Genomic DNA, 27,100 nt, shown 5'->3' on the forward strand with positions numbered 1-27,100 from the left:
TTCATCGACATGACGTCTGCGGAGGCACCGGCGCATACCCAGGAAGATCAAGAGGGGAAAATCCGAGAGGAATCCCGGGCGGAAACCCAGGGGGAGAGACAGGACGATGCTTCCAAGACTCTCAAGTACCACCTGCTTGGGCCTTCGCTGACCAAGGCTGGCCAAGACAAGGTCGACCAAAGCAAGGTCTTTCCCTCAATGGAATCTTTTCTCGCATCGGATCTGCATTTGTTAACACAGAGGCTCAGGTTTCGGAAATCATCTACAATGCGTCCAAGGGATCCAAGTTCTTCACCCGCGAAGAAGAACGAGACAAGGTCCTCACGCAAAAGATCGAACAGATCCTGTCGCGCAAGAAGAAGCTAGAACAGCAAGATCTTACACGGGACCTCCGAAACGCCGATCGTCTTCTCGCAGAGCTCGAGCTTTCGAGAGACCTCACCCAACACATAGTACACCTCGACTGCGATGCCTTCTTCGCGGCGGTGGAGCAACTGGACCGACCTGATCTCAAAGATGTCCCCTTTGCGGTTGGTGGCGGCGTTCTCACCACGTGCAACTACGCTGCGCGCCAATTTGGCTGTCGGTCGGGCATGGCTGGTTTCGTGGCCAAGAAGCTCTGCCCACAGCTGGTCATGATCAAGCCTAACTTTCAAAAATATGGCGCAAAGGCCGAAGAAGTGAGGGCGGTGCTCGCAAACTACGATCCGCGATTCGAAAGCGCTAGCATTGACGAGGCATATCTCAACATTACGGAATACTGCGACCAGCATGACATGGACCCGGCGGCAGTGGTGGAGCAAATGAGAAAGGAGGTCCATGAAAAGACGAACATTACGGTCTCGGCGGGCATCGCTGCCAACGCCAGGCTGGCCAAGATTTGTTCAAACATCAACAAGCCGAACGGACAGTACGTCCTTCCCAAAGAGAGAAGTGCCATTATGGCGTTTATGCGGGGCCTGCCAACAAGGAAAGTCAACGGAATCGGCCGAGTGCTCGAGCGCGAGCTCTTGGAGATTGGAGTCAAGACGTGTGGGGACATTTACGACCAGCGGCAGTATTTGAACCGCCTCTTTGGGGACAAGACATCCTATTTTCTCTTCCGCGTCTATCTCGGGCTTGGCCGCACATCAATACAGCCCGCAGAAGAATACGAGCGCAAGAGTGTCGGAACGGAAAGTACATTTCGTGACATGTCAGACCCTGTGCAGCTCCGGGACAAACTTCGATCGACGGCTGAGGCCCTGGAAAAGGACATGAGGAGAAACGAGTGCAAGGGCCGGACACTCTGCATCAAGATCAAGCTCCATACCTTTGAAGTTCTCACTCGGCAAGTCATCCTGCCAAAGGCCATCTATCTCGCCGACGACCTGTACAACTATTCGTTGCCGATGCTTGCCAAGTTGGAGCATGAGATTCCAGGCATGAAGCTGCGGCTCATGGGGCTGCGGTGCACAAACCTAGTCAGCACCAAGAAGCCCGACACCATGGCATTCTTTGGCTTCAGACCTCGCCGCCAGGACTCGGGAGAATCGAGTGAAAGCGGGACTGTCAAGAGGAAAGCCAGTGCGTCGGTGGAGAGAGAAGAGGAGTGGGAGATGTTGGGCGGAGACGAAGAGGACTTGACGGGCGAAATGGACGACAACCTGGGCGACATAACGCACGAACACGAAGAGGAGGACGGTGGCACGCCAAATCATAGAAGACATGGGAAGGAGATTGTGCCCAATCCACGTCCCGAAAGTGAGGTTCCGCCACAGGAGGACTGGTGGGATTGCCCGATATGCCTCCGCCCCCAGGCAGCCAACGAGCGGCAATTTAATGAGCACATTGACCTGTGTCTGTCACGACAGACCATTCGAGATGCGGTCCAGGCTGACGACCCGAAAGACACGAGGCCTGCCATCCCGCCAGAGGTGAACAAGCGTCCCAAGCTGTCGACGGAAAAGAAGCGGGGCCGCCCGCCCTCTACGGACCCAAAGCAGAAGAAGCTTTCGTTTTGGTAGAGTGGGATGATTGGTTATGAATGACGATATCTAGCATTGTTTCTTTGCTTATGGAACTTTTGGAAATAGAAATGGAACTTCCTCGAGGTTGAATACGTGATAAGGGCTGTTTAAACTCGTAAGCGAAGCTTTTGCGATGTCACGATGGCCCCCCACGTTCGATTACTTTGCTGGGCTTTCGACTCCACTGATCTGCCATATGGACTGATGTCTGCATTTATCTGCAGGTGAGAGTTGCTGCAGGGAAACAATGCCGCGATATGACGTACGGAACGGTGGACGGCTACTCCGAATCTCAAGTGTCGGATGGTTTACTCCGTACATACCGTTACCTTTGCAGATACTACGTACTATCTAACGGACGATCACATCTGGCTGAAGCTGAACGCCGCATACCGTCTAACAGATGATCACATCTAGACGAAGCTAAACTCCGAAAAAAAAAAGAAGCAGTGGTCTTGACGGAAACGTTGCATTTACTCTTGTCGTACGTAGATCCGCTATGCGAGCAAAAGGAAGAACAAGGTATTTTTACATAATCATCATATCATTTCTGTGTTTCTTTGGGTGCCCATTCTCGACCCTTTACAGCTCCCCGTGGCCCTCATCGGTGTCGGCAAAGACCGTCTTGGCGGCATCAACAGCCTCGGAGACGACGCTGGCAGCTGCCTCGGCGGCCTTTTCGGCGACGCCCTCTTCCTCCTCGGCGGGCTTCTCGACGATGGGCGTCTCGGGGACGGGCTTCTTCTCGGGGGCCTTGACGCCGTCGATGCCGAGGAGCTCGGTCTCGAAGACTGTGTAGCATCAGATATTAGTGAGTGGCCTGATTTCGGTGCAAGCGTGGGGTGGGCTTGGCCACGGGAGTCGAGGTGGAAAGATGTAGATAGGGGAGGAAGAGAGACGTACTCAGGGTTGAGCCGGCGGGAATGGGGCCCATGTTGCGCTGGCCGTAGCCCAGCTCGGGAGGGATCGTGAGAGTCCTGAATTCGGTGATGTAATGGTCAGCATTGGTCCGAATAGCAGCCCAAGGAGGCAGTGCGTGACGCAAGTTGGGTTGTGTCGTCTTACCTCTTCTCGCCAATGCACATGTCAAGGAGACCCTGATCCCATCTACAAGCCGTTAGCCTCAAAATTCGCCCAACGTCGTCGGTAAAGGACGAGGAGGAAGGGGGGAGGGTGCAAGACAAACCCCTTGATCACCTGGCCGGCGCCCAACTTGAAGTTGAATGGCTGGTTACGATCGTAGCCTAAAGTAAACAACACACAAAAAAACAGTCAGTCAATTTGGATCAAGGAGAGATCGTCATTGGGGGGGTGTTGAATTCCTCTTCCCGGGATGGGGGTGGATGGAGATGGGGGAAAATGAAAACGCACTGGCATCAAACTTCTCGCCGTTGCTGGCCAGCGTGCCGCGGTAGTGCATGGACAGCTTGTCGCCCTTTTGGGACTTGCGCTCGCACTCGACGGGGTGGGTGACTTCGATCTTGAGGTCCTCGGCGGCGACGAGGCCAATGGCGCAGGAGGCCAGGGCGGAGAGGAGCAGGGCGGCCTTCATTTTCGGGGATCGGGGTGGCGATGTTTTGTTGTTGTTGTGTGTGTGAGGAAGAGTGAGGCGGAGAAGGAAGCAATTTCCGTGGGTTACGTCCTTTGTGGTTGGAGATGGATGGATGGATGGATGGATGGATGGGAAAGAAGGAGGAAGAGAAGGAAGACAGAAGAACGAGCTGCTGCTGGTGCCTCCAAAGTGGCCAGCTATCACAAATCTCCACACTGCTTGAGCTTCCCGATTCGAGGCGCGAATCTGCATCTGGCTGAGATGGGCGCTCTCGGAGTGATTGGCCAATGGGAGCCCGGCAGCATCTCGCTTCCCCCGCCAATTGCCAGCCCAGTTCTGGGGCGGGCTTCTTGGTGCTTGTCACTGCTCTCCCCCCAATCCCCTTAAACCCAAGCTGCTAGCGCTTTCATGTGCCTTGACGAAATGGCTCGATTATGATGACATGGCCAACACGGCCACTACATGTAGGGAAGCCTTCAGCCTCAAAGGACGGCGGAAGCGTGGCAATGGGGATTCGCTGGCGGCTTCTGGAATGGCGTCACCAAGGGGCAGTTCAGCAGCGGACTTCTCTCGCGTGATCCAAAGTGCAGCCTAAACTCATAAGGTACATACGAGATTAATGACAGTATGCGAATCAGTGGTTATTGGCGGGCTTCTCGAACGCTGTATGTACAAGTACCTTTGGATGGATGGATGGATATATGTATGTACATACGGGGATGCGGCAGCAAACTCCGAAATGCATGAAATGCACGAGCAACTCTGATGATACTAATGTATTACTTTGTACGTCATGGCACTGCTGGACCCCCGTTTATTGGGGTCATGTGCGTTGCGGACGAAGGCAATGGAGAATCCAAAAGGGACTGCGATGATGCTATGACTTGGAGTACGAGGGCCAGCTGGACAGGGGGAAAGCACTGCTGTACCTGGTCTGGTATGTACTTGTATGTAGGTGGTGGTGGTTTTACAGACAGCCGAGGGAGACGACAGATGAAGGATCCGAACAAGGCGCTGTTGGCAGCACGCGGCATTGTCGCCGAACCCGAACCAATTCGAGAATGCTAATTTCATTTCAGGGTGCTTCGGCTGAGGTGTTCTGACAACTGCGAACTCCAACTCAATCCATCCCCAATCAATGGCATATGACGTAGTTGAGCCCTGAAAACACCAAGCCAATCAAGGTACCAAGACGCCATCAAGGGGACCAAGGGACCACCGCACATGCAAGGCTACTGGCTTCAATTCGTACTAGTAGGGAGGGAGATGGGGAGGCTAATTTGCACAGCAAAAGCCACATGACTTTTTTTCTCTCTTTCCCAAAGCCCAAAGAAAAGCAAAGACCCTAGCTTGGCTTGCTTTCCAGAAAGTCCATTCGCAGATCGTTCGAACAAGGCTTCGCTTCGCCTCCAATGGGCGTTCCTTGCATCATGGGGCCTTGGGGCCGTTTCCCCGGAGCGCCTCGCTAGCCCCCGTTCTGCTGATGAAGATGGCTCCGACCTACACGCCCTGTCTGTAGGGCCCTAAGGACGAAGGGCCTTGCTGCGTGGGCGATGCTACCAGAAGGGGTGTATGAACTAGTTGGGCAGAAACGGAGAGGAAGAGGCGAGCAGAAAAGGGGGATGGTTGCGTTTAGAGAATTGGTCGAGAAGGGGATGTGGAGTTGGGAAGAAAGACGCCCGCTTTCCTTCGCCCTCTCCACGTATCGCGAGAGAAGCCGGGAGTTGGAGGGCCATGCCGGCACCAGTTCCGCGAGTCGGCATCACCAAAGTCGCCGGTTGGCTTCTAATTTCCTCGCAGCGTCGGCCAAGTAAGCTCGTTGCTTTATCCTAGGTACTATAATGCGTCTCATTGCGAGAGTATCTACTGCCAGGACTTGTGATGTCGTCACCGAAGGGAAAAAGAAAAAAGCAGAAACACAGCCACTCCTCCCATCGTGGCTTGTTCCCGTACCACCAGGTTACAGTGCCAGCGCTCACAGCAGAGAGAGCCCTCACGTCGCACAGTGATTTTCTTCACATCAACTCCTTTGACAGCTCGTAGATCCGCGTGACATAGTGCTCGCATGCAGGCAAGCCTCGCCTGTGGCGCCTGTGAATGCACGCTCGCATACGGCACGCATAACCCTCATCTACATGTATGTAGATGCGGCTTGAGAGTACCTCAGCGGCAACAGAGCCAGCCACCCAATAAACAGCGTGAGGGGAGAATTGAGGGGAAGACGGGCAGAGAAGGAGAGAGAAGAACCAACAGACCATTCGACTCACTCTCATTCACCTTCTTTCTTCCAACTTCTGGCGACTCATCGCGGCGTTGAAGCGACGGGACATATCGCTGATGCCTGCTTCTGCGCTCAATGTCTGCCTAGCATGGCCTACAGGACTTGCGAGGCGCTGGCGAGTGGCTCGTGCGGTCACTTGGCTGGACTGCCGTCCCCCAGCCCAGGACTCTTGAGGTGCCAGCGAGCCCTGATGAGGCACGCAAGACCTCGTTACAGACGCGCTACCCGGCCAATACCAGTCCGGTATACCCGTTCGCTAACGCAGCCTCCGTCGCGGACCGCTGTTCCGCCGTTACGTGCAGCCATATCGACTGACGTGCCTCACAGGTTACTCGCAGGTGTCTAGCAGTAGTGGAGCGGCTGTGCTGTTGTGCCTGGCCGGCCCTCTCCTGTCTTTCCTCGTCCATCCATCTGCCATCTCCCAACCAGAACCTCACCTTACCTTTCCGGAAACGCTCACCGTCGCCCAGCTGTGACTCGAAGGCAGACGCATAGCCATGCAGACTTTGCCCTCCCTCCCACTGCCGCTGCCGTCCCCCGGCCGTCGCTGCTTCACGGCTGTGGCCATGCTGGCCTCGGATTGCACCAACAAGCAGAACAGCCCCCCCGGCTCGTGCTCCAGGCCCTCGTCCCATCGTCCTTGGTCCCTGGCCCTGCCTACCTACCTTAGCCACACACCCCCTGCTCGCAATCATGAGGCCGCTCAGGCCTCTTTTTTTCGCCACTTGCCCGTCTCTCCTAGTGCCAAACAACGACGACCCTCGCTCAGAGGCTTTTGGGTTCTGACGATGCTTGCAAGGCTTGCTCGTCCGAAAGGGACGACGCCAGCTCGCGAGGCCCAATCACGGGCGATTGGCGGCCCCTGTCGTCGCTCCCCGATGGGTGTTTGGAGTTTTGGGGGCCCTCGGCAGATCGCTTCCAAGGCGCGTTTCCGTTCGACTCGGGGGCGTGAAGTTTTGCCTGACTCACGAGTGCCTCTTGTGTGTCAGACCTAGCAGCCACTGCTGCCTCCCTCTCGACTTGTCCTATTCTGGCCGTCCGACTTCTCTGCCTGTGCTGTGCTGTCTCAAAGTGAATGTGCTTCTTTGTGCTGTGCTTGGCCGACTGCCGTGACGGCAGTGCTGTGTCTGGAAAACTACAAATTGCTGCTCATGCCCTGTTGTCCTGAGGAAGCATTTCCCATCATCTTCACCAGTCCCATCAAGACTACTTGAAACAGAGCATTACTACCACTTACTGATCATCAACTACAACTGTGCTCCTCTATCACTCTTATACTATATCCTTGCTTGGTCATCACTGTTATACAGAGTCATTCTTCATCTGCCAACAGAGTCAGCCAACCAAGCAACCAGCCGACAACAGACGGCCATACACAAACATACAAACAAAACACCCAGAGACAGACCAACAACCGTGACAATGTCCTCCCGAAGCAGCGTCTACGTCCACCAGGGCAGCTCTGCCAGCTCTCCCAGCCGTCCCAGCTCCTCTGCCTCCTATGGATCGTCTGATTCCCGCTCTGTTTCAAACCGCCGCGAGTACGATGCTGGTATGCTAGTGGACCCAACTTCTCCTGCCAGACGCAACATGCTAACAAGGCCTGTAGCAGGACATTCCGCCCAAGTCGTCCGTTCCGCCAGAACTGTAGTCATCAACCACAACAGGAAGGACTATGAGAAGGACTCCCCTTCTCCTCGCTATGGCGGTACCTACCAGTGACGACGCCTTCTGCCATCGTCTCAAGGCAGCAGGTCCATACCCTGGCTGCCTCTTCTTTCTCACCCCTTGGAGCCTTTCATGCGCCGGGGGTTACTGTTTTACTACATGCAACTACACACACGATTTCACAATCACATACAAAGCACTGGGACCTATCCACTCACTTGGGAGGCCTGGTAATGGTGACTACCATGCATGACTATAGCAACACATCGCTTGGCTATCATGGCTAGTCTCACACACACACGCACACACAATTCATCAAACGGCATGGCGCTGTTGGCGTTATTCTGATCGCGATTCCTTTTTCCTTCTATCTTGGCTGTACGATTCTGGGGCAACGGCGGCATGGGCACGGACTGTGGATGGACATGGGACATGGGAATATGACTGATCGACTGGGAACCATACGGGAGCATAGACAAGATAGTTTCTTGTAAAGTAAGCGAAGGATGGGAAAGTGGCGTTATTGATTGCGAATGCGATGTTTATTTTTACCTACTTTGCCTTGTTATCTTGGTGCACATCTTGCTCTATTTATATATCCGCGCTGTGCTTGAAACGAAACATCCGTCCCATCCATTCCTACGAGCAGGACAAATTTGATTTCGTGATTCTCTGGGCCCCCAAAGTCAAGCGTCATCGACTTTTAGTTTTTCCTTCTTTGTTTTTTTTTTTTTTTTTTTTTTCATTTTCGCTCTTCTTTTCTTTTCTTTTTCCCCTTTCTTTACGTTGTAATTGGACTGGGTACGTGTATAGAGAATGTCTTGGATGGATTAAAGCGTCATGGATATCTCACAGCGTATCAGCTAAACTACTGCAGGTACAAGATCGCCGGGAGGCAGCCTTGTTGGATAGAAATGGGCATAGTATCTATTTTTGGTAGCATTGAGGACTCACTGCTACCCTGAGCCGTTTGCGTATTAAACCCCCCAGGACTGCTCTGTTACTGCACGGGTTACGAGTACACAATGAGTTCTATGCAGTATTTGATTTTACATGTCTGATTTATTTGCTTTCATTTTTTTATATGATTTTCTGTAGTAGGGGTTTCTGCATTGAGCCTGATATTCGGCATAGCGGGACCGAGGTCCGAACCTCAGGTGGCAACCCATTCTGGCTTATAGAATGTTCTCAACTGGGCGTCATCTGAGCCACCTTGGTGATATGATTCCAAGCTCGCAAGCATTTATCTGCTTATCCCATCTCTTGCCAAGAACTAAATCTCCCCAAATGTGCAAGAAATCAAACATCACATACTCCTAACATGTAGATCCAGCGCGCAGGCTCTGATACACAGCACTTGTGTTTTAGAAGTAGAGACTGAATTTTCACGCGCCGCCCTCCCGCTTGGCGTACTCCTCCTCAATAGCCTCCTCGTACTTTTCCTCTGGGGAGCGCGGGTCTTCGTGCAGGACGCCGTCCTTGAGGAGGGCGTCGGGGGAGGGGCGGTGGGAGATTTTGTCGTTGAGCTTGTCTTCGAGCATGTGTTTTTGGAGCTGTGAGAATTGAGGGCACCGTTAGCAGACTTTCATAACTACCATCCCTATGCTTACAAACTGAGGGTTTATGGAATTTGCAGGGTTGCGGATGTTTTTTTTGTCTCTTTGCGATAGTCGAAGAGCGTTTTCGAGTGCTGGGAAGCTTACCTCTTTCTGGCTGGCAATGAGGCCGGGTGCGGCTGTGGAATCCGGGAGGATGTTCTCTGCAAAGATCGGTCAGCAATCGTGATTCCGGCAGAGATGCAACAGCGTTGTATTCCATCCTCTACCCATGCAGTCTGCGATGATACAACTTTCCCGCAGCAACATGGAGGGAAAAAGGCCGGAAAACTGGCTGGGGGGGCCTCGTGGAAAAACGTACTCTCTACCAGCTCGGAGCGTTCGGGGCGGTGCTTCAGGTAGTTGGACAGCGAGTTCTTGCGATCAGAGTTGGTCTTGACGGAGGCAATGGTCGTCTCGTCGACGGGGGGAACTTGGGTTTCTGTGGTGTCCGCCATGATGATTATCGTCGTCGAGTGGTGTTGATGACTTGATGGTTCTCTTTTGGTCGAATGATGAAGAGGTGCAGGATGTGAGAGCTGTGGCGAGACCGAGTTGGATCCGAGGTCTTGAAGAGCCCAACGAAGCTCTGGTGAATGACGTCAGGTGCTTTGCCAGATGGGCTCTCGAGTCTATCGTGTGGGGGTGGGGTTTTTGGGTAGCTGAGCCCAAGCTAGCCAAGGGAAAAGGGATGGTAGAAGTTGTCAGATGGAAGAATGAAAGAAATGAGTTATAAGGGAAAGAGAGAGCAGAAGCAGGTTCTTTACTGCGAAGCGGAAAGCGGAAACGAAAAGGAGGGGGATGTAACGCTGGTTTTTAAACACTGAATCCCGTCTCTCAGATGAAGGCATAAAGAGCCCACACCGCAACGACTCGTACGTTTTCGGCACTAGATTGGACTGTAAGGTGACCTGGCGATGGGGTGGGTAATTGGGCATGCGGGAGCGCTATTTTCTCTACCCCGCAACTTGTGCTGTTTCTCTTTGGGTGCTGTTTCTGGTTTGCTCGGCGGCTGGGTGTTGAGGATGAAGGGGAGGGAGGAGGGGGCAGGGATGCGGTTGATTAACGGAGGTGCTGGTGATGGGGTCACACTGAGATGCCAGACGGACGTGGTTTGAAGGTCATGGGCTGGGGGGGCTTCAAGGGGATGGTGGTGTCGCGTGGTGGCGCGAGAAACGAGTCGAGACAATTGGGGAGATTGTTTATGGGATATTCTCTGTAACTCGGGATCGAATTGCAGTTCTACAAGTGAGTTCTGTTTCGTGAAGGCATTGTTTGCGAAAGGAGGCATTGAAGAGGCATGAGATATCAGTACATGAGGCGGCATGAGTTTATGCGTCCCCGTCCCCAATTAAGGGGTCCCGACTCTGTTGCGCCGATGTTTGGTTTCAGTTACGAGACGCCATCTTGTTAGGCGAGGACCAGCAGCGGGTTGTCTCAGAGAGGCTGGCGCCAATTGCAAAGGGCCACGCGAGTGGCTTGCGTGGAAGGGCGACATGGCTTGGGCTGTGGATGTGGATGCTTTCTTGGACGGGGAGGAGATTTTAAGCATGTTTGACGGATGGATGGCAAAAGAGCCTCAACTTGGTATGCTCGTTTACATCTCAGATACCACACAATCTAGGCAAGCGGAAGGTTCGGTGCAAGGCTGCCTGTGAATGAAATCAAGTTCACGATCGAGTCAACAAATCGCGCTTGCACGAAGACACAGGGCATCTGGACAGCCAGCCCTCTCCGAGTTCACCTCCGTTCCCGCGTATCGTCCACCAGCCAGGAGGCGATCGTCAGGACGCACATGCAAGATCTGGTGGCGAGCAAATCAAATGGCGCGGTGCACTTGGCAGCAGTGCAGTGGACGCTCTGGAAAGGGAGCGTCTCCACCGCCAGCGGAGCGTTGACGAAGGCATCGGGCGCCAGCAAACAACTGGATATCCATCTCTCTTTGGCCTGCGACGGGCTCGAGAGGCCCGGCAGTGCCCATCGTGACCATCCAACGGCGCCGGAGCTCGGAATGGCAGAGACCGGGAACAAGAGCCGGAGCAATGAGGAATGATGTGAGCACCCGCAGGCATCCGCTTTTCGGCTACCAAGTGCCCAGGAGGGAGTGAGCATCTTTTTAGTATCTAGGTATGTAAATGGTAGCCTGGAAACGGTGCGTATTCCAGAAGGCAATGAAAACGAATATGCGCGATGATGCGAGGCTACGGAGGCGCCGGAGCGAACGCTGCATGGGCTCGTCGTATCAATGAGAAGCAAGAATAAGCAGCAGTCAGGGAACCTGCTGCACATAAATTACCACGCGGGTACCGAGATTTGAAGCGTCGTGCATTTGCCCAGCAAAACAACTGGAATTGCCCATCCCTGAGGGACTTTGTCTGGTGCGGAACGGACTTGTCAGCGGCGTGGCTGTGCTCATCAGGAATCAAACATCCACACTGTAATCGCAGTAGTGGTTGAATCCACCAGCCACGGAAAAAGGTCGGCCAGCGGCGCCAAACGTCACTCGTCAGGCACCGCATCATTCGGCCGCGAATCTCGACAAGCCACATTCATGGCCGTCGCCTTTCTGGGTCAACCAACGCATTCGCTCAAAACCGCCGATTCTGCCCTCGTCAACGCCCGGCACGGAAGAGGCGTCTGATGCTCGAATAGACCGTCGCTTCATCCTTCTTCTTTTTCTCTCTCTTTTCTCTTCTTCTGTTTTCTTGCCTTCTCCCTTCTCCCTCTCTTTCAAAACCCCCCCTGCTGTGCCGTCTCTCCATCATCCACCATGGTACGCACTCAAACTCCCGCTTTCCCCCCCATCGCAGCCCCTCCACCACCAAAACTCTGCGGCATCGTTCTAACAGGCGCTCCTCTCCAATCTCTAGGGTATTTCAAGGCGTCCCAAGGACAAAGCCGCCCGGAATGCCCAGGCGGCGGGCGGCGGCAGCAGCGAGAAGCCCAAGAAGGCGACATACGAGGTGACTAAGAAAAAGGAGATCGGTGTGTCAGACTTGACCCTGCTCAGCAAGGTCTCCAACGAAGCCATCAACGACAATCTCAAGAAGCGGTTCGAGGGCGCCGAGATCTACACATACATCGGCCATGTGCTGGTCTCGGTCAATCCCTTCCGGGACCTGGGCATCTACACCGACCAGGTCCTCGACAGCTACAAGGGCAAGAACCGGCTGGAAATGCCGCCGCACGTCTTTGCCATTGCCGAGTCCGCATACTACAACATGAAGGCGTACAACGACAACCAGTGCGTCATCATTTCCGGCGAGTCGGGAGCCGGCAAGACCGAGGCCGCCAAGCGCATCATGCAGTACATAGCGAGTGTGTCTGGTGAGCAGTCGGGCGACATCAAGAAGATCAAGGAAATGGTGCTGGCAACCAACCCGCTGCTCGAGTCCTTTGGCAACGCCAAGACGCTGCGAAACAACAACTCGTCGCGCTTCGGCAAATACCTCCAGCTCTACTTCAACTCCACCGGCGAGCCCGTCGGAGCCGACATTACAAACTACCTCCTCGAGAAGACGCGAGTCGTCGGCCAGATCACAAACGAGCGCAACTTCCACATCTTCTACCAGTTCACGAAAGCGGCCCCGAGCCAGTACCGCGAGATGTACGGCATCCAAAAGCCCGAGACCTACCTCTACACCAGCCGCTCCAAGTGTTTCGACGTGGACGGCATAGACGATGTCGCCGAGTTCCAGGACACGCTCAATGCCATGAAGGTCATCGGGCTGAGCCAGTCGGAGCAGGATGAAATCTTCCGCATGTTGGCCGCCATCCTGTGGATCGGCAATATTCGATTCCAGGAAGACCAGAGCGGATACGCCGAGGTGGTGGACAAGTCGGTGGTGGACTTTGTGGCATATCTGCTGCAGTGTACGCCTGAAGAGGTCATCAAGGGCATTACCATCCGTATTCTTACGCCCCGAAATGGAGAGGTCATTGAGTCGCCGGCCAACCCTGCCCAGGCAATGGCAACCCGAGACGCGCTGGCCAAGGCCATTTACAGCAACCTGTTTGATTGGATCGTCGAGCGTATCAACATCTCTCTCAAGTCCAGGCAGGCCACCTCCAACACCATTGGCATTCTGGACATTTACGGATTCGAAATCTTCGAGAACAACAGCTTCGAGCAGCTGTGCATCAACTACGTCAACGAGAAGCTGCAGCAGATCTTCATCCAGCTCACCCTCAAGGCCGAGCAGGAGGAATACGCGCGAGAAAAGATCCAGTGGACGCCGATCAAGTACTTTGACAACAAGGTTGTGTGTGACCTGATTGAGCAGATCCGCCCGCCCGGCATCTTCTCTGCCATGAAGGACGCGACCAAGACGGCTCACGCAGATCCCGCCGCCTGCGACCGAACCTTTATGCAGAGCATCAACGGCATGTCACACGCCCATCTGATTCCCCGACAAGGCAGCTTCATCATCAAGCACTACGCCGGTGATGTCGGCTACACTGTCGACGGCATCACGGATAAGAACAAAGACCAGCTGTTGAAGGGATTGTTGAACCTGTTCCAGAGCAGCGGAAACGCATTCATCCACACGCTGTTCCCCAACGAAGTCGATCAGGACAACCGCAAGCAGCCGCCGTCTGCGGGAGATCGTATTCGCACATCTGCAAACCTCTTGGTTGATACGCTCATGAAGTGCCAGCCATCGTACATTCGAACGATCAAGCCCAACGAAAACAAGTCGCCAACCGAGTACAACTCGCCCAATGTCTTGCATCAGATCAAGTACCTCGGTCTGCAGGAGAACGTTCGTATCCGAAGAGCTGGTTTTGCGTACCGACAAGCCTTTGATAAGTTTGTCGATCGCTTCTTCTTGCTGTCGCCCGCCACTTCATACGCCGGTGAATACACGTGGCAAGGCTCATACGAGGATGCCGTCAAGCAGATTCTCAAGGACACGAGCATTCCCAAGGAAGAGTGGCAGATGGGTGTGACAAAGGCCTTCATCAAGTCGCCGGAGACGCTGTTTGCCCTGGAACACATGAGAGACCGATACTGGCACAACATGGCCACTCGTATCCAGCGCATGTGGCGAGCCTACCTTGCCTACCGAGCCGAGTCCGCCACGAGAATCCAGCGTTTCTGGCGAAAGAAGCGTACCGGTGCAGAGTATCTGCAGCTGCGTGATCAGGGTCACAAGGTTCTCCAGGGGCGAAAAGAGAGACGGCGCATGAGTCTTCTCGGCTCGCGAAGGTTCTTGGGAGATTATCTCGGTATCAACGCCATGAACGGACCGGGTGCTCCTCTGCGGCAGGCAGCCAACCTTGGCTCAAATGAGCGCGGCATCTTCTCCTGCCGTGGCGAGATTCTCGAAGCCAAGTTTGGTCGTTCCAGCAAGCCGAGCCCTCGCATCATCATCGTGACCAACTCCAAATTCTACATCATCGCCCAGCTGCTCATCAACGGCCAGCCACAGATCCAGGTGGAAAAGGCCATCCCTCTGGGTTCCATCAAGTTCATTGGTGCTTCCACAGCCCAAGATGACTGGTTCTCATTGGGAATCGGATCTCCTCAGGAAGCCGACCCGCTCATGAACTGCGTTTTCAAGACGGAAATGTTTACGCAGATGCAGCGTGCCATGCCGGGAGGTTTCAATTTAAAGATTGGCGAGACCATTGAATACGCAAAGAAGCCGGGCAAGCTGCAGCAGGTCAAGGTCCTCAAGGACTCCCAGCAGCGAGCTGACTACTACAAGAGTGGTGCGATCCACACGCAGCAGGGAGAGCCTCCCAATTCGGTGTCAAGGCCGATGCCCAAGGCCAAGCCCGTGCCGCCGCGACCCATCACCAGAGGCAAGCTCATCAAGCCCGGTGGTCCGGGAGGCAGGCCGTCTAGGATCACCGCTACCCGCAACACTCAGCCGAGACCAACGGGTACCGGTACCAGGAGCGTTCCTCCGCCGCCCGCTGCTCTTGGTAGCATAGTCTCGGCATCATCATCAGCTTCATCTAACGCGGGTCCCTCGGCAAGCACAAGCACGTTGAGCTCGTCGACGCACCAGATCCCCGTCGTCGGAAATGCCCACAAGCCGGTCAACAGCCACGCCAGAAACCCGTCAGGCAGCGCTCGAGCGCCGCCCCCTCCGCCCGCCCCTCCTGCCCCTCCTGCTGCTAAGCCCAAGATCATGGCCAAGGTGTTATATGATTTCGCCGGCCAGAAGGAGAACGAACTGACCATCAAGGCGGGAGATATTCTTGAGATTATCCAAAAGGAGAACAATGGTACGTATCGTCCATCGCCGGATCAGCGCTGCTGTCAACTAACAGTATCACAGGCTGGTGGCTAGCCAAGAATGCTCAAGGACAGGCTTGGGTACCCGCAGCGTATGTAGAAGAGCAGGCGGCGCCCGCTCCTCGAGCACCTCCAGCGCCGCCCTCGGCCAAGGCGAAGCCCGTGCCGCCGACAAAGCGGCCCGTGGCAGGTGGACGCAAGCCCGCCGACCTGGCACAGAGGGACTCTGGCATGAGCCTCAACGGCACGGGCGGCGATAGCCGTAGTAGCACGCCGACGCCCAGCCTGGGAGGCAGCTTGGCAGATGCTCTCCTGGCACGCAAGAACGCCATGAACCAAAAGAGGGACGACGAGACCGACGACTGGTAAACGCCCACGAATGTCGATGCTGCCCTACGATGGTTGCTTGTCATGAAGGCATTTTATACAGTTTTCTTTATCCTTCTCGCCTCCCCTATTCCATTTTGCTCACTGAAATCAACTTTGTGTCCCATTGACAGGAGAAGAACCACCTCATCTTGTTCTCATGTCCTGGGCAGAATTTGTTGTATAGTACACAGAACGTGTGCGAGAGTCTGGGCAACCATTGTGTGTGCGTTTTTTCTTTTCTTGGCACGGTCGTTTCCTTTCTTGACGTACCTTACTATAGACCTCGGAAAGCGTGTGGTTGGTACTCATTAGGTCTGAGAAAAGGGGAGAAAGGAAGAGAGGAGTGGTGGAGGGAGGCACCGGACCTTGTGAATGAGCCATGGGGGGCCCCTGGGAAATGCCTCTTATATATCTTTTATATATATCTTTCAAATTTGCTGTTTTAGAAAAAATAAAGTTTCTTCATAGTATACTAGTACAGTGCCCATCTATTTATCGTATACGCCATTTACCAATGTGCTTGTTCATACGCCCTTTGTCTCTCCAACAGGAATGCTAAAGCTGGATTGTTACCTATTCATCAACATATAGGCCATTCCCCTTCCTCCGCCGCAAAAGTTCCGCAAGGGGAACGTCCTCATCCTGCTCTTCCGCATCCTCGTCAACGCCATAATCCCCCAGACTATCGCCATCCGCATGGGTCCACCCAAATAGCGAGCCCTCGTCATCATCACTCCTGCGCTGCTGATACACATCATCATCCACCTCTTCCAGCTCCGCCATCAGGTTCCTGTTTCTGCGCCGGAAATCCTCTTCCTGGCGCCTCCTGAATGCCTCGACCTGCTCCTCGGCGCTCAGCCCGTAGTCTTGGAGCTCCGCCTCGTAGTTGCGCCGCGAAACGCCCAGTTCTCGTTTCGAGAGACGGAGCTTTTCGGGGTTGATGGGCGGCCACATGCCCTCCTTGCGGTTGAAGCCGTTCTCCTCCCACGTCCACCCGGGGCCGGGCGCAGTCTTGCTCAGCCGCGGGTTTCCCGCAAGCGGGAAGAACCACAGGAGCACGTTGGACGTGCCCATGGCCTGCGCCATGTTGGCGAAGAAGCCCACGTCGTAGGGGAACTCGACGTGCTCGAACTTGAGCTTCTCGCCGTCCGGCCCCGTCAGGTCCCACCAGTCGCGCGCGCCGCTGCGGAAGTGCGCCTCGTGGCGGTCGTACTCGAGCTCCTCGATGGAGGTGCGGTTGAGCACCCAGCCCTTGAGCGTGCCGAAGAGCATCAGGCCCAGCAGGAGGCTCGTGACGGACCAGGTGAGCGCCGTGGCGGAGAGGCCGACGAGGCCGAAGAGCGAGGGGCCGAGGTGGGAGGGCATGTGGCGCGTCTCCCAGAGGGCGAGGAAGCGCTGCCAGAGGAGGTAGCCGAGCGTCCAGAGCGAGACGTTGGCGTAGGCGAGGAAGCGCAGGAAGTGCGGGAACGTGGTCATGGAGACGCAGTTGCTCGTCCAGGGGCAGTGGTGGTCCATCTTGGGGATGCAGCGCCTGCAGTGCCGGCAGTGGTGCGCCCGCGGGGGCTTGGGCGCCTGGCACTTCTTGCACCAGCGGCCGCTGCCGCCGTCGTCGTCGGCGGTCACCTCGAGGACCCGGTCCTCGAAGACGTACCGGCCCGGGTCGACGGTGACGGCGCGGAAGTAGCTGATCCAGAGGCAGAGCAGCAGCCCGTTGAAGACGAGGGTCTCGGCGCGGGAGGGCGGGCCGGGGAGGAGGTCCGGGTCGTGGAAGAAGATGTACTGGCTGAAGTAGCTGAGGAAGGCGATCAGGGCGCAGACGGCGGGCACGGCGAGGGCCTCGATGAAGGGCGCATCGCTGAGGCCTGCCATTGCGGGGAGGGCGAGGGCGAGGGCGAGGCTGGCGGGGATGCTCTCGATGTGCGAGGATGGAGCATGGCTTGGAGTTGTGTTTTGTTCGAGAGAGTTCACATGCTGTCAGTTGCTGACTACTCCAGAGTGCGTGAGGCAACGACCTCGTATTGATACTTGCAGTCGGAGTTCTCTTTGGCGGAGAAGCGCGGAAATGGTCCCATCCATCTTATGTAAGCGCCGCGTCCGCACGGCAGGTGTGGCCCCCTGAAACGGCCCAAAGAGGTGAGATTTGAGGCGATGAGGGAATGAAAACTCCGGTCAAGAGAAGAAACACACGAACACGCAAGACAATAGCTGGTCTCGTCATTGCTGCTCAGTAACAATTGGCTGCAGCAGAATGAGAGCTTCCGTCTACTGGACTGCTCGCGGCTAAGAGGTGCTTTTGCACAGACAGCGCACAAGAGTGCCTGAAAGTTGCCGCCTTTGGAATTCTTGAGCCATGGCTCGAGTCCCGGCTGTGCATGTGTCTGCTCTTTGGTATGGTATAGACGCTCTCTCCGCTCTGTTGTTTTTGACTGTTGTGGGATTGGGATTGAGTTGTTGCTGACGAGTCTTACAGCAGTGTCTTGTCGTTTGTCTACATCTCTCACTCGTTGGAGCGCCACTCGTTAACCGGCATGTGCATTTCCCGCGTCCACCAACACTCACCACATCAGCTAACATCAAGCCTCTTTCCCCTGCGCCTCCAGAACGCCCTCGGCTGTCATCCCTATTAGTACTGCTTTTGTCAGGCCTCATCTGCTATGGCATCAGCGCTGCAGCCAAATTCATCCCCGGAGCGGACGGCCGCTTTGTGTCCGCCGAGGAGTCGATACTGGGCGTCGCCTCCGATGACGCGCTGCTCAAGGGGTCAAACGCCCATCTTCCCAAGCGGCCCCGGAGATGGTCCGTCCCGGCCTTGGTGTTTCTCATCGTTCTTCGCTTGGAAGTGTTTCATCTGGTGAATAAGCAGCAGCAATGTGCTACTCCTGGACTCGAGGTAGGATGACGTCACTGAAGCAAGGAGAAGATGAGGATGAAGACGAAGATGAAGGGAGATGTGGATGTTGATGATGAGGAAGCAATGAGACGAAAGGGTAGAAACGCTAACAGATACTCTCTGCGGCAGTCCTTCCTATGCATATTCCTCATTGCATACGAGATATTCCAAACGCGCCGCAGATGGGGCTTCCCCGTCTCCGAAGACGACGACGACCCCTGGCGCAGCATCTTCGACGACATCTGGGACTGGTTCAGCGGCCCCCGCGTCGTCATGTTTAACACAGTCGTCAGCGCCTTTGTCTTCTCCCTGGGGACGTACCTGTCCCTCTCCAACATTCGGAGGTCGACTTACTTCTGCTTCCACCTCATCGACAGCCGGTTCAAGACCGTCTCTCTGCAGCTGTTTGGCCTCGTGCTCGATGCTGCCATCATCATCTTGCTGTGGCGGCTGCTGGCTTGGGCGAGGACTATCAAGCTGCGTCTGCGCATCCTTAGCACGGTGCTGCTGCTGTCGTCCGCCTCGGTGGGACTTGTATGGGTTGTCAACACCATCTTCAGGGGCACCCGTGGAGTGAGGGTCTCCGTTGGCTCCCTATATGGATTTGACGCCCTGGTGGACAGCTTTGCTTTCGCCTCCCTGCTCATCTCGTCAATGTTTTGGGTATGCGAGACGTCAACGATCTCGCCCGTCGGCACCCTGACGTTTCTGGTAGGCATTTGGAGCGCTTGCGATAAGATCTTCCACTACGGTGACTGGCTACACTTATCACGACTTGCTGCGCTAGGGCCGCTGTGGATGATTGTTGCCGGCACCATCGTCTTCCTCTACCTCCACGACCTCCATTCCGTCCTGTTCATCAAGCGGATCCTGTTCGTGTTCCTTCTCTTGTCTCTCCTCTTGGCTACGACCATCTTCATTTTCGTCAAGAAGCCCCAAACCTTCCGCAACGGCATCCATCCTGCCAATGACCTCGTCTACACAGCCCATGTCGAACACGACCGCTGGAAGGCACTAGTCAGCGTCAGTACGACGCTCTCGACGGCTGTCACCGTCTACCAGGAGCGACACAACGGGCGGCTGCCGCCCCCCAACTTCGACGCATGGTACAACTACGCCGCGGATGACTCGGTAATGATTGACGAATTCCAGCAAATCGACCGAGACGTGGGCCCCTTTTGGAACGTCGCTCCCTCTGTGCTCCGCAAGAGGGCGGCTGAGATGGCGGCGATGCCGGACGTGGCCACCATCACCGTCAAGGATGGCAAGGTCTCCCGCAAGGACACGGGGCGCGCGGACGACAACACGGACCTGGACGAGCTGGTCGGCATGATCGCCAAGTTCTCGCAGTACCTCCCCGACATGGTCCTGCCCATCAACCTCATCCCGGCGCCCCGCGTGTTACCGTCGTGGGAGGAGGCGAACACCAAGAACAGGGCTGCCCAGCTCAGCTCCGTGGCTGATTTATTGACTCGGCGCTCAACGGACGGGGCGGGCGACGGGAACGGCAGCACCATTGCGCCAGCAGAGCACGAGAAGGAAACGATCGCCGAGCCCAGCGCCCTTCCTCCTCCTGCCGCTGCCCCTATTTCTCCTCCTGGCCTTTCAACGCCAGGAATATCGGCTAGTGATTTTCGTCGGATGCTGGTCGACGCCTGCTCCCCCCTGTCGCGGAGTAGGACGAGGCCTCACTGGAACTTTATGGAATTTTGTTGGTCGTGCGCCAAGGATCACACGTACGGCCAATTCCTGGCAAAGTGGCAGCAGTCGCTGGACACCTGCGCTCAGCCCGACCTGCGGCTGCTGCACGGCTTCTCGCTCACGGACCCGCCGCGGGCGCCGCTCCGGCACCTGGCCCCCCTGTTCGGGGCTTCCAAGACGGACGAGTTCGGCGACATTGTGATACCGCTGCCCAGGACGAGGCTGGAGCAGCCCGACATCAAGTGGCAGTTTACACGAAGATACGATAGTCTGGTCTGGAGAGGGGTCGTGGGGGAACACGCGCCCAATGCCAGGCCCTGCGCGGGAGCCACAAGTACCGCCTGCTGCACCTCGCCAGCGCGCCGTACGCCCGCGACGACGTCGTCATGGTCCTCCCCACGCCCGGCGACGGCGACATCTTCAGCTACGAGAGGGTCCCGGCCGCCGAGGCCAACGCCCTGGTGCCCTTTAGCGTGGGCGTGACCAACTCGACGCCGTGCGCCGCCCACGACGGCTGCGCGCTCGTCCAAAAGGCCTACGGCCTCCGCGACGAGGCCGTCGAGCCCCTCGAGTACCGCTACGTGCTCCTCATGGACGACGACGACGGCCCGCCGCAGCAGCAGCTGCTCCGCACCCTGCGCTCCAACAGCGTGCCGCTGGTGTCGACCATCTTCCGCACGTGGTACACCGAGCGGCTCATGCCGTGGCTGCACTTTGTCCCCGTCGACCCGAGGTTCCAGGCGCTGCACACGACGTTTGCCTACTTCTCGGGCACGGTGGACCGGCCCAAGGTCAATGGCAGAGACACGGCGATGCAGGGCAGGACGGCGGACGCCGAGTGGATCGTCCAGCAGGGCCAGCGATGGGTGGCCAAGGCGCTCCGCGAGAAGGACATGGAGATCTATCTGTTCCGGCTCCTGCTTGAATGGGGGCGCCTCATTGACGACGAGAGGGAAGGCCTGGGATTCCGCAAAGACGACAAGGGGGCGTTCCAGAACGACGCGTGGACCCGGCATCAACAAGGCGGGGAGAGATAGTAGAGAGAAGGCGAGACGAAGAGGAACATCTACAAAGTATCTCACTTACCTTAGTAAAGGACTGACAAAACTTGGCATAGTAGTCTATGATTTTCCTTTCTTTTTTTTTTCCTTTCCCCTGGATGCCGGGACGGATGGGTTATTGGATTGCAAAAGGCCAGCGTTAGATTAGGTCGGAATGCATCTGCCACATACAGGTACAGTTGCACAGCAGCAAGCAGCGCTTTTTCTTTTGTTCTGTGGCATGAAGAGCAAAGTGATACCCAGCGTGGATCCTCACCACATGGACGGAGCACGCCGATCCAGTTGGGCTTAAATTCAAGTCGTTACTCCGTACGTCTCCAGACGACAGTGCGTGATTATTGGCCTGCGTCAAGCAGCGACTCTTCTCCCCTGAGCCATAAAGTACATATATGAGCCGCATGACGAGAGAGAGGGAGGAATTTTCTGACTACTGCTGGCACATGCATGTCTACCTCGGTGCCTCTCCATATGCCCAGGCATGACGAGCGGGTTCTTTGCTCTCCCCCCCTCTCTGAGTATTTCAAATGGTACATTCTTGTTGTAGCAGATGGAAGAGTGGCTCGGGTTGCCACGTGCATGCAGAAGCGGTTGGATGGCAGAGGCATATGGATGAGGAATTGCCGCCCCTTTCATGCAGAGAAGCGTTTTGGGAAATGGGCTGTGACAGGGATGGGCGCTTGCGAGAGTGGCATGTGGTGGCATGCTGTTATCATGGCCGCTGTCTCTTTGGTGCAAGTTTGAGTTCCAAGGAGGCTGGTGGTGGTTATACTGCAGCTCGCACCATCTTCCTAGCAAACAATGGACGGCCCTTTCATCGTCCATGCAAGGCGGCTGCAACCTGGGTGACGCTAGGCGAACCCAACAGCCTCTGCGGCAGGCCGAGCGAGATACTTGTTTTGTTGCCATTGAGTTGTGACCCCGGATGCGTTTCCTGCGTAGTCTGCCAACTGAGCACGGTTGAGCATCGAAGTGACCAAGCCCAGTGTTGGTGATGCGACGCGCTTCTTCTACTGCAAACATGAGCATCTGCGATATTGATATGTGACGTTGTGATACCCTCTGGACTATTATTATCGCACCGGGAGCACATGCACATGGGAGGGCATCGTCGAGATTTCAATGGAAGCACAAGAAGATGCGGTGGGAGTTTCGCAGGGCGCTCGGTCTGTCAAAGGATTGGCTCGATGCGAAGCAGTTTGGGGGGGGGGGTTGCCGCCGAGGCGGATTGGACCAAGGCCAAGGGGAAGGATAGTGGCGCGAGTCTTTGAACTGACAGCGCCTTTAGGGGCGAGCCGGGCCGCCGGTCAAGTCTCGGACGTACCATCGACGGCAGAAGAGAGGCGCGTTGACGATGCCTTGGCGTCATCAGTACCCAAGACACTGGGGGAGCCGCAGCATCGTCCGATATGCACGGCGGTTTGAGCAGGCACACTTTGCGGTTGGAGGTGCTCGGTAGGCTTGAAGCTGAGACTGTATGCATAGAGTGGCGCCAGTAGCTCGCGGAAGGGTTGTTTGCCATTCAAATCAACAGACAATAACAGCCTTCGAGATGCTCGAGACTTGAGGCCCAATATGGCGACGACTGCCAGGTATATCATAGGTGAAGACATTAATATGGAGAACCGGAGCAGTAATCTGGCAACGTTACTCGCTGGGGCTCAACCAGTGGAGTAGAAGAGCCCGACCGAAGCTGATGCGCAGCCTGAACGCTTCAGGGCTGCATATCCCAAGGAGGGAGAGCTGAGGGAGCCGACATTGTGCTGAATTGGAACCGACATGATGCTGCAGGCGGACGGAGGTCAAGGAAGAGGCGGGAGCACTCCTGCAACATGAAGGGACAACCTTGCCAGGGTACCAAGTATGGCCACCTCAGGTGGGAGTTCCAGCTGCAGTAACTCCGTGCTTTCACGTTGTCTTTTGCCAGATACTGTCCTTGTAGCCCCGTCTTGTGCTGACTTGGCTCGACGCTGGCGAGCTGGCCACGGGAAAAGGAATGAGATATGGAGTAGTCGGCCGGTAGGCGGTTTCATAGCCGTGCAAGTGCGTCCGTACAGGGTTTCAGCCGAGCATCCTGTTAGGATCGGAGCCATTGCCAGCGGCATTTAGTCACGGCGTGGGCGTTGATAAGGACAACAACCAGATCAGCCGGGCATTGGCTGTGAGACAATGCATGGGCATCCAGGGAGACGGGAGGCGCTTCACGCGCAGTAGCACGCTGTGTGATGTGCTTGACCTCTTTCAGCCGCCCCATTCTTGGTGTGATTGAGCTCTTTTCTTTGTGCTTTCCTTTTATCCTCTCCTCCTCACAGCATCCTCTTCCCTCACCGGTTGCCCCCCGGTCAGCAGGCTTCTTGTCTCATGTATTAGTTAGCAACCCGAGCTGGCCAGTTGCCAGAAGTGGACGATGCTGCAGCGTCTTTGTTTCTTTCCGTGGGATGCCGGTCTGAGGGCTCGTGATACCAGTAAGCACAAGTAGCACAAGTAGCACTTTGAAGCAACGATGTGAAGCTGCCAGAGAGTGACCAGGTGGGAGAGTCCTTGTACTCTTGCGTCTGATACAAGCAGTCGTTGTAATGGCATGTAAAATGTCGGCATTCCGTGCTCCGTGCCCCATAAGATCCCTAACAGGGTCGAGACGAAAGCGTTAGTCTCCGCAGTGAACTATCGGCCAAGGAAGCGGTTCCGCGGTGGGTTGAAGGAGCCCCTGCTGGAGGCCTGGAGCCGTTTTGGAGAAGGCAAACTCTCGCTCTGCGCTTGTGCTCATGATCGGGATCGGGTCAAGGTGAGGCGAGAGAAGCAACTCCCTCTCCGTGACGTCTTCACGTTGTCCAGTGTGGCAGATTGGGGGAAATTACAGCAATGGGAAGGAGCTGATTGAGATGCCAGAAGAGCAGTTGCCACTAATACTAGACCACACGTACCGCCTGTCAGTTGTGGCAGGCGGCATCCAATCCCACGGCTACTAACTGGAAGGTACAGGCGATAAAATACGCGGCCGGTACATGTACGGAACGATTGCGCTGGCCTGTGCGGCCGTGGCTCTCAGTGGCCGGCACTCCGCCATGGTCCCCCAAGTCCCCTCCCGAGTGCCCCCAAGTCCCTTCAAAGGCCCCCAAGGCCCCATCGGCCTGCACCCAATGGCCTGCTGCTCAGGGCACTCTTACCCACTGTTCGTGGCCCCTTGTACCTGGGAGGTACCGGCCGCTCGTTAGCCCTCGTTAGCCCTCCCCTCCTTCCCCCAGATTCTCGCTTGCGTCCAAGCGCTGCTGCCATCCGATCCATCGACAAATTTTTTCTTGTCTTCGGTGTGATCAGATGCAGCTCCAGCCGCTGGGCGCCTGATCTGCAGGGCCCTTTTCCGCTCGACTCTTGCTGTGACACTTGATGCCGGTTCTTTGCTTTTTGCGATCCCTTCATTTCGCTCGTTTTGCTCCGTGCAGCCGGCATGCAAAGCAGGCAATTCGTATCTATGTATTACTTGCCATGGTCAGGGACTCCTTTTTCTTGTTGTCTCTTCCCTCTCGTTGATAGAGGTACTATCTATACATTACACACCTCCTGTGCCCCCCTTGTCCCTGTCCGTCTCCGTGCCCTCTTGTTCTCCCTTTTTTTCCTTTTCTCTTCCCGCTGCTACACCTATTTACCCACCTGTATCTGTGCCTGTCGCCGGCTTCATCTGATTCGCACGTACTACGCCTCGTCTGCATCTGTCTGTCTGTCCGTCTGTCTGTCTAATATCTGTCCACCCGTCATGACACCCGGCCAAAAGCCCTCCTGGCTGTCCCTTTAATACCTCCATCTGCTATTACCAACTTCCTCTTTGGTGACACTGGTTCGTGGCGTGCTAAAAGCCTCATCGCTCCTCTAGCCTCTAGCCTCCGCTGCCCTTTGGGCCTTAGCCCTACCTGGGTAGGTTCAACCTGGCCCTGCGCATCAGAGACTCCGTACCTAATAAGCGAGCGTATTCGCGATGCCGCTTCTTGACGCTCCGCGTCTGTGCCCTGCCCGGCTCCGCCCTGGATGGCTTCTCGTCCGCTTCGCACAAGTGCAAGCACACTACAGCACAGTACATGCGGGACACGCCATGTTTGCACATACTACATACAGACAGCTCTTCCCGGCCTGTGCCATGATCCCTCCCGCCTTCTGACGACGTTCAACTTGGCTCGCCTGGTGGTGTGGTGGGCTGCGGCTTGGATGGTCTGAGCCTTGACCTTGCTCTCAAACAGGCTTGGTCCTCCGTGCCCGCCACCTGGGATCCTCGAGCTAGATCCCGAGCAAACCCGCTTGTTCACTCGAGCGTTCTGGTCGGCATGGCGCTGGGGCTCTGTGACGGCCCTCCTGGCCAGCTAGCAGGGGTCTGTGGTTAAATGCTTCCGGCAGGCCATTTGTCGCCGTTATTATCATTAGCCTCTGTGCGTGGGCTTGTCGTGCTCCGTAGATTCGAACTTGTGCTGCGAGTCCAAGTACAACCACGGCGTCCTCGACTTGTACCCCTTGGGGGCATCGCGGGCTGCATGCTTGGGCGTGGGATCGCCTGAGGTACACTTACGAGTACTCATACACACCACGGCTGGATGGTTGCCACCCTTGTCCACCTTGGGTCTGCCTGTAGTATCGTGTCCCAGACCGAAGCTCTTTCCATCTAACCTCGGCCCTGTTCCAGCTTCACAACTGCCCAGCGGACTCAGGCTGGCCTTGGCGTCCCGTCCCATCTCCATGTCCAGCCGGCCTGTGGTGGCGCCTCTCGCGACATAAATTGCACTCGGCTGCTTTTGCGCGGAGCTCAGGCCGCGTTTTGGGCCGCTGCCGCTGCCGCTGCTTGAGCAGACAGGCATCTGCTCGGTCGTCTCTCCGGCTTCCTCTTCCCTGCCAGTGCCAGTCGTTGGCCGCATCTATAGTATCTCCTAGACGAGACCCCGCGTTCCCGTTGCGCCTCTTTTTTCTCCCTCCCGACATTTTTTTCGCCCGACAATTTTTTTTTTAATCCCCTTGAATTGATTTTTTTGGCGGGGTTGAGTGGTCTTTTTTACGCGCCTCGCCACTACATACACACGCTCACTCACCTGCGCATTGCCTTGCCTTACAGCATTCCCTACCTAGCCTTACCTTGCCAGACGTACAGTACAGACAGAGTACGAGTACGCGCAAAGAGACGACGGCAGAGCGGAAGCGGACCGGGCCAAGGAAATAAAGGGAGCGATTCTGCGGTCGCCTGTTGTCCATCAGGTATCCCTACCTGACTTTGCCTGCTTGCTGCTGTTACTACTGCTGCTTCAAGTGGTATTGCTACCATCGTCCACCTGAACCCGTGGCCTCCCCTTCCCGCCATCACCCTGTCCGCATCACATCACCATAAGCAACACGTCGCTTTGCCTGGACGCTTGAGCAGTGGGTAATATACAAGCTCTCTGCCCTTCCCCCCCCCTTCCGCCAGTCGTGTCGAGTCTGCGTTTTTTTCCGCGCTAGTGCCACTCCGCTCCACTCCTTTTCCACTCTACTCCCGCTCTACCACTCTCAGACTCGGTCGTCCTGCCGGTGCTCCGCCCCCAAATACCCGGCGGAGGGCGGCCCGTCTACGGTCGTCGCTAAGCGCGCCGGCGTCTCGCTCGACCCTGCCTGTCGCTTACTCAGCCTGCGACGTCCTACGTCCGCTGAAAACCCGTGACCTGCAAACTTCACCGCGCCTCGACCACGCCGAACGTCCGCTAATCAGAGCGTCTCAAG

General features: G+C 56.0%; 8 protein-coding genes across 8 annotated transcripts; 4 read left to right on the forward strand and 4 right to left on the reverse strand.

Moving 5' to 3' along the window:
- Positions 1–9: 9 nt before the first annotated feature.
- Positions 10–2,006, forward strand: BBK36DRAFT_1160040 (DNA/RNA polymerase; the record flags this gene model as incomplete). The annotated part of the gene is made up of 2 exons (XM_024894257.1): positions 10–186; positions 249–2,006. 2 exons carry the CDS (start codon positions 10–12, stop codon positions 2,004–2,006), a joined length of 1,935 nt encoding a protein of 644 aa, XP_024749243.1.
- Positions 2,007–2,591: 585 nt separating this feature from the next.
- Positions 2,592–3,561, reverse strand: BBK36DRAFT_1133377 (hypothetical protein; the record flags this gene model as incomplete). Its single annotated transcript, XM_024892084.1, has 5 exons — positions 2,592–2,800; positions 2,913–2,986; positions 3,075–3,116; positions 3,196–3,253; positions 3,381–3,561. 5 exons carry the CDS (start codon positions 3,559–3,561, stop codon positions 2,592–2,594), a joined length of 564 nt encoding a protein of 187 aa, XP_024749244.1.
- Positions 3,562–7,264: 3,703 nt separating this feature from the next.
- BBK36DRAFT_5270 (hypothetical protein) lies at positions 7,265–7,564 on the forward strand (the record flags this gene model as incomplete). Its single annotated transcript, XM_024898208.1, has 2 exons — positions 7,265–7,394; positions 7,452–7,564. The coding sequence occupies 2 exons, from the start codon at positions 7,265–7,267 to the stop codon at positions 7,562–7,564; spliced, it is 243 nt and encodes an 80-aa protein (XP_024749245.1).
- A 1,331-nt stretch (positions 7,565–8,895) lies between these two features.
- On the reverse strand, positions 8,896–9,563 carry BBK36DRAFT_20663 (hypothetical protein; the record flags this gene model as incomplete). Its single annotated transcript, XM_024897901.1, has 3 exons — positions 8,896–9,063; positions 9,214–9,269; positions 9,428–9,563. The coding sequence occupies 3 exons, from the start codon at positions 9,561–9,563 to the stop codon at positions 8,896–8,898; spliced, it is 360 nt and encodes a 119-aa protein (XP_024749246.1).
- Positions 9,564–11,444: 1,881 nt separating this feature from the next.
- Positions 11,445–16,134, forward strand: BBK36DRAFT_1135588 (myosin). Its single transcript, XM_024892698.1, is given in 9 exon segments — positions 11,445–11,480; positions 11,530–11,542; positions 11,572–11,779; positions 11,821–11,878; positions 11,976–15,059; positions 15,072–15,342; positions 15,396–15,753; positions 15,888–16,048; positions 16,062–16,134. The coding sequence occupies 4 exon segments, from the start codon at positions 11,876–11,878 to the stop codon at positions 15,719–15,721; spliced, it is 3,684 nt and encodes a 1,227-aa protein (XP_024749247.1). The 5' UTR covers positions 11,445–11,480; positions 11,530–11,542; positions 11,572–11,779; positions 11,821–11,875; the 3' UTR covers positions 15,722–15,753; positions 15,888–16,048; positions 16,062–16,134.
- A 160-nt stretch (positions 16,135–16,294) lies between these two features.
- Positions 16,295–17,590, reverse strand: BBK36DRAFT_1160045 (zf-DHHC-domain-containing protein; the record flags this gene model as incomplete). The annotated part of the gene is made up of 1 exon (XM_024894258.1): positions 16,295–17,590. One exon carries the CDS (start codon positions 17,588–17,590, stop codon positions 16,295–16,297), a length of 1,296 nt encoding a protein of 431 aa, XP_024749248.1.
- A 481-nt stretch (positions 17,591–18,071) lies between these two features.
- On the forward strand, positions 18,072–21,352 carry BBK36DRAFT_1203161 (glycosyltransferase family 90 protein; the record flags this gene model as incomplete). The annotated part of the gene is made up of 4 exons (XM_024897251.1): positions 18,072–18,114; positions 18,349–18,611; positions 18,741–20,585; positions 20,627–21,352. The coding sequence occupies 4 exons, from the start codon at positions 18,072–18,074 to the stop codon at positions 21,347–21,349; spliced, it is 2,874 nt and encodes a 957-aa protein (XP_024749249.1).
- Positions 21,353–25,237: 3,885 nt separating this feature from the next.
- BBK36DRAFT_1141850 (hypothetical protein) lies at positions 25,238–26,268 on the reverse strand (the record flags this gene model as incomplete). Its single annotated transcript, XM_024893483.1, has 5 exons — positions 25,238–25,278; positions 25,322–25,429; positions 25,479–25,722; positions 25,942–25,982; positions 26,046–26,268. 5 exons carry the CDS (start codon positions 26,266–26,268, stop codon positions 25,238–25,240), a joined length of 657 nt encoding a protein of 218 aa, XP_024749250.1.
- Positions 26,269–27,100: the final 832 nt, after the last annotated feature.

This window comes from Trichoderma citrinoviride (assembly GCF_003025115.1).
Source record: "Trichoderma citrinoviride strain TUCIM 6016 unplaced genomic scaffold BBK36scaffold_8, whole genome shotgun sequence".
Classification (NCBI taxonomy): Eukaryota; Fungi; Ascomycota; class Sordariomycetes; order Hypocreales; family Hypocreaceae; genus Trichoderma; species Trichoderma citrinoviride.

What these genes read in the sequence shown, in the direction of transcription:
- BBK36DRAFT_1135588 (XM_024892698.1), top strand. An exon ending in TATCCAAAAGGAGAACAATG is followed by an intron (nt 15,343 to 15,395) that starts GTACGTATCGTC and finishes ACAGTATCACAG; the next exon opens with GCTGGTGGCTAGCCAAGAAT.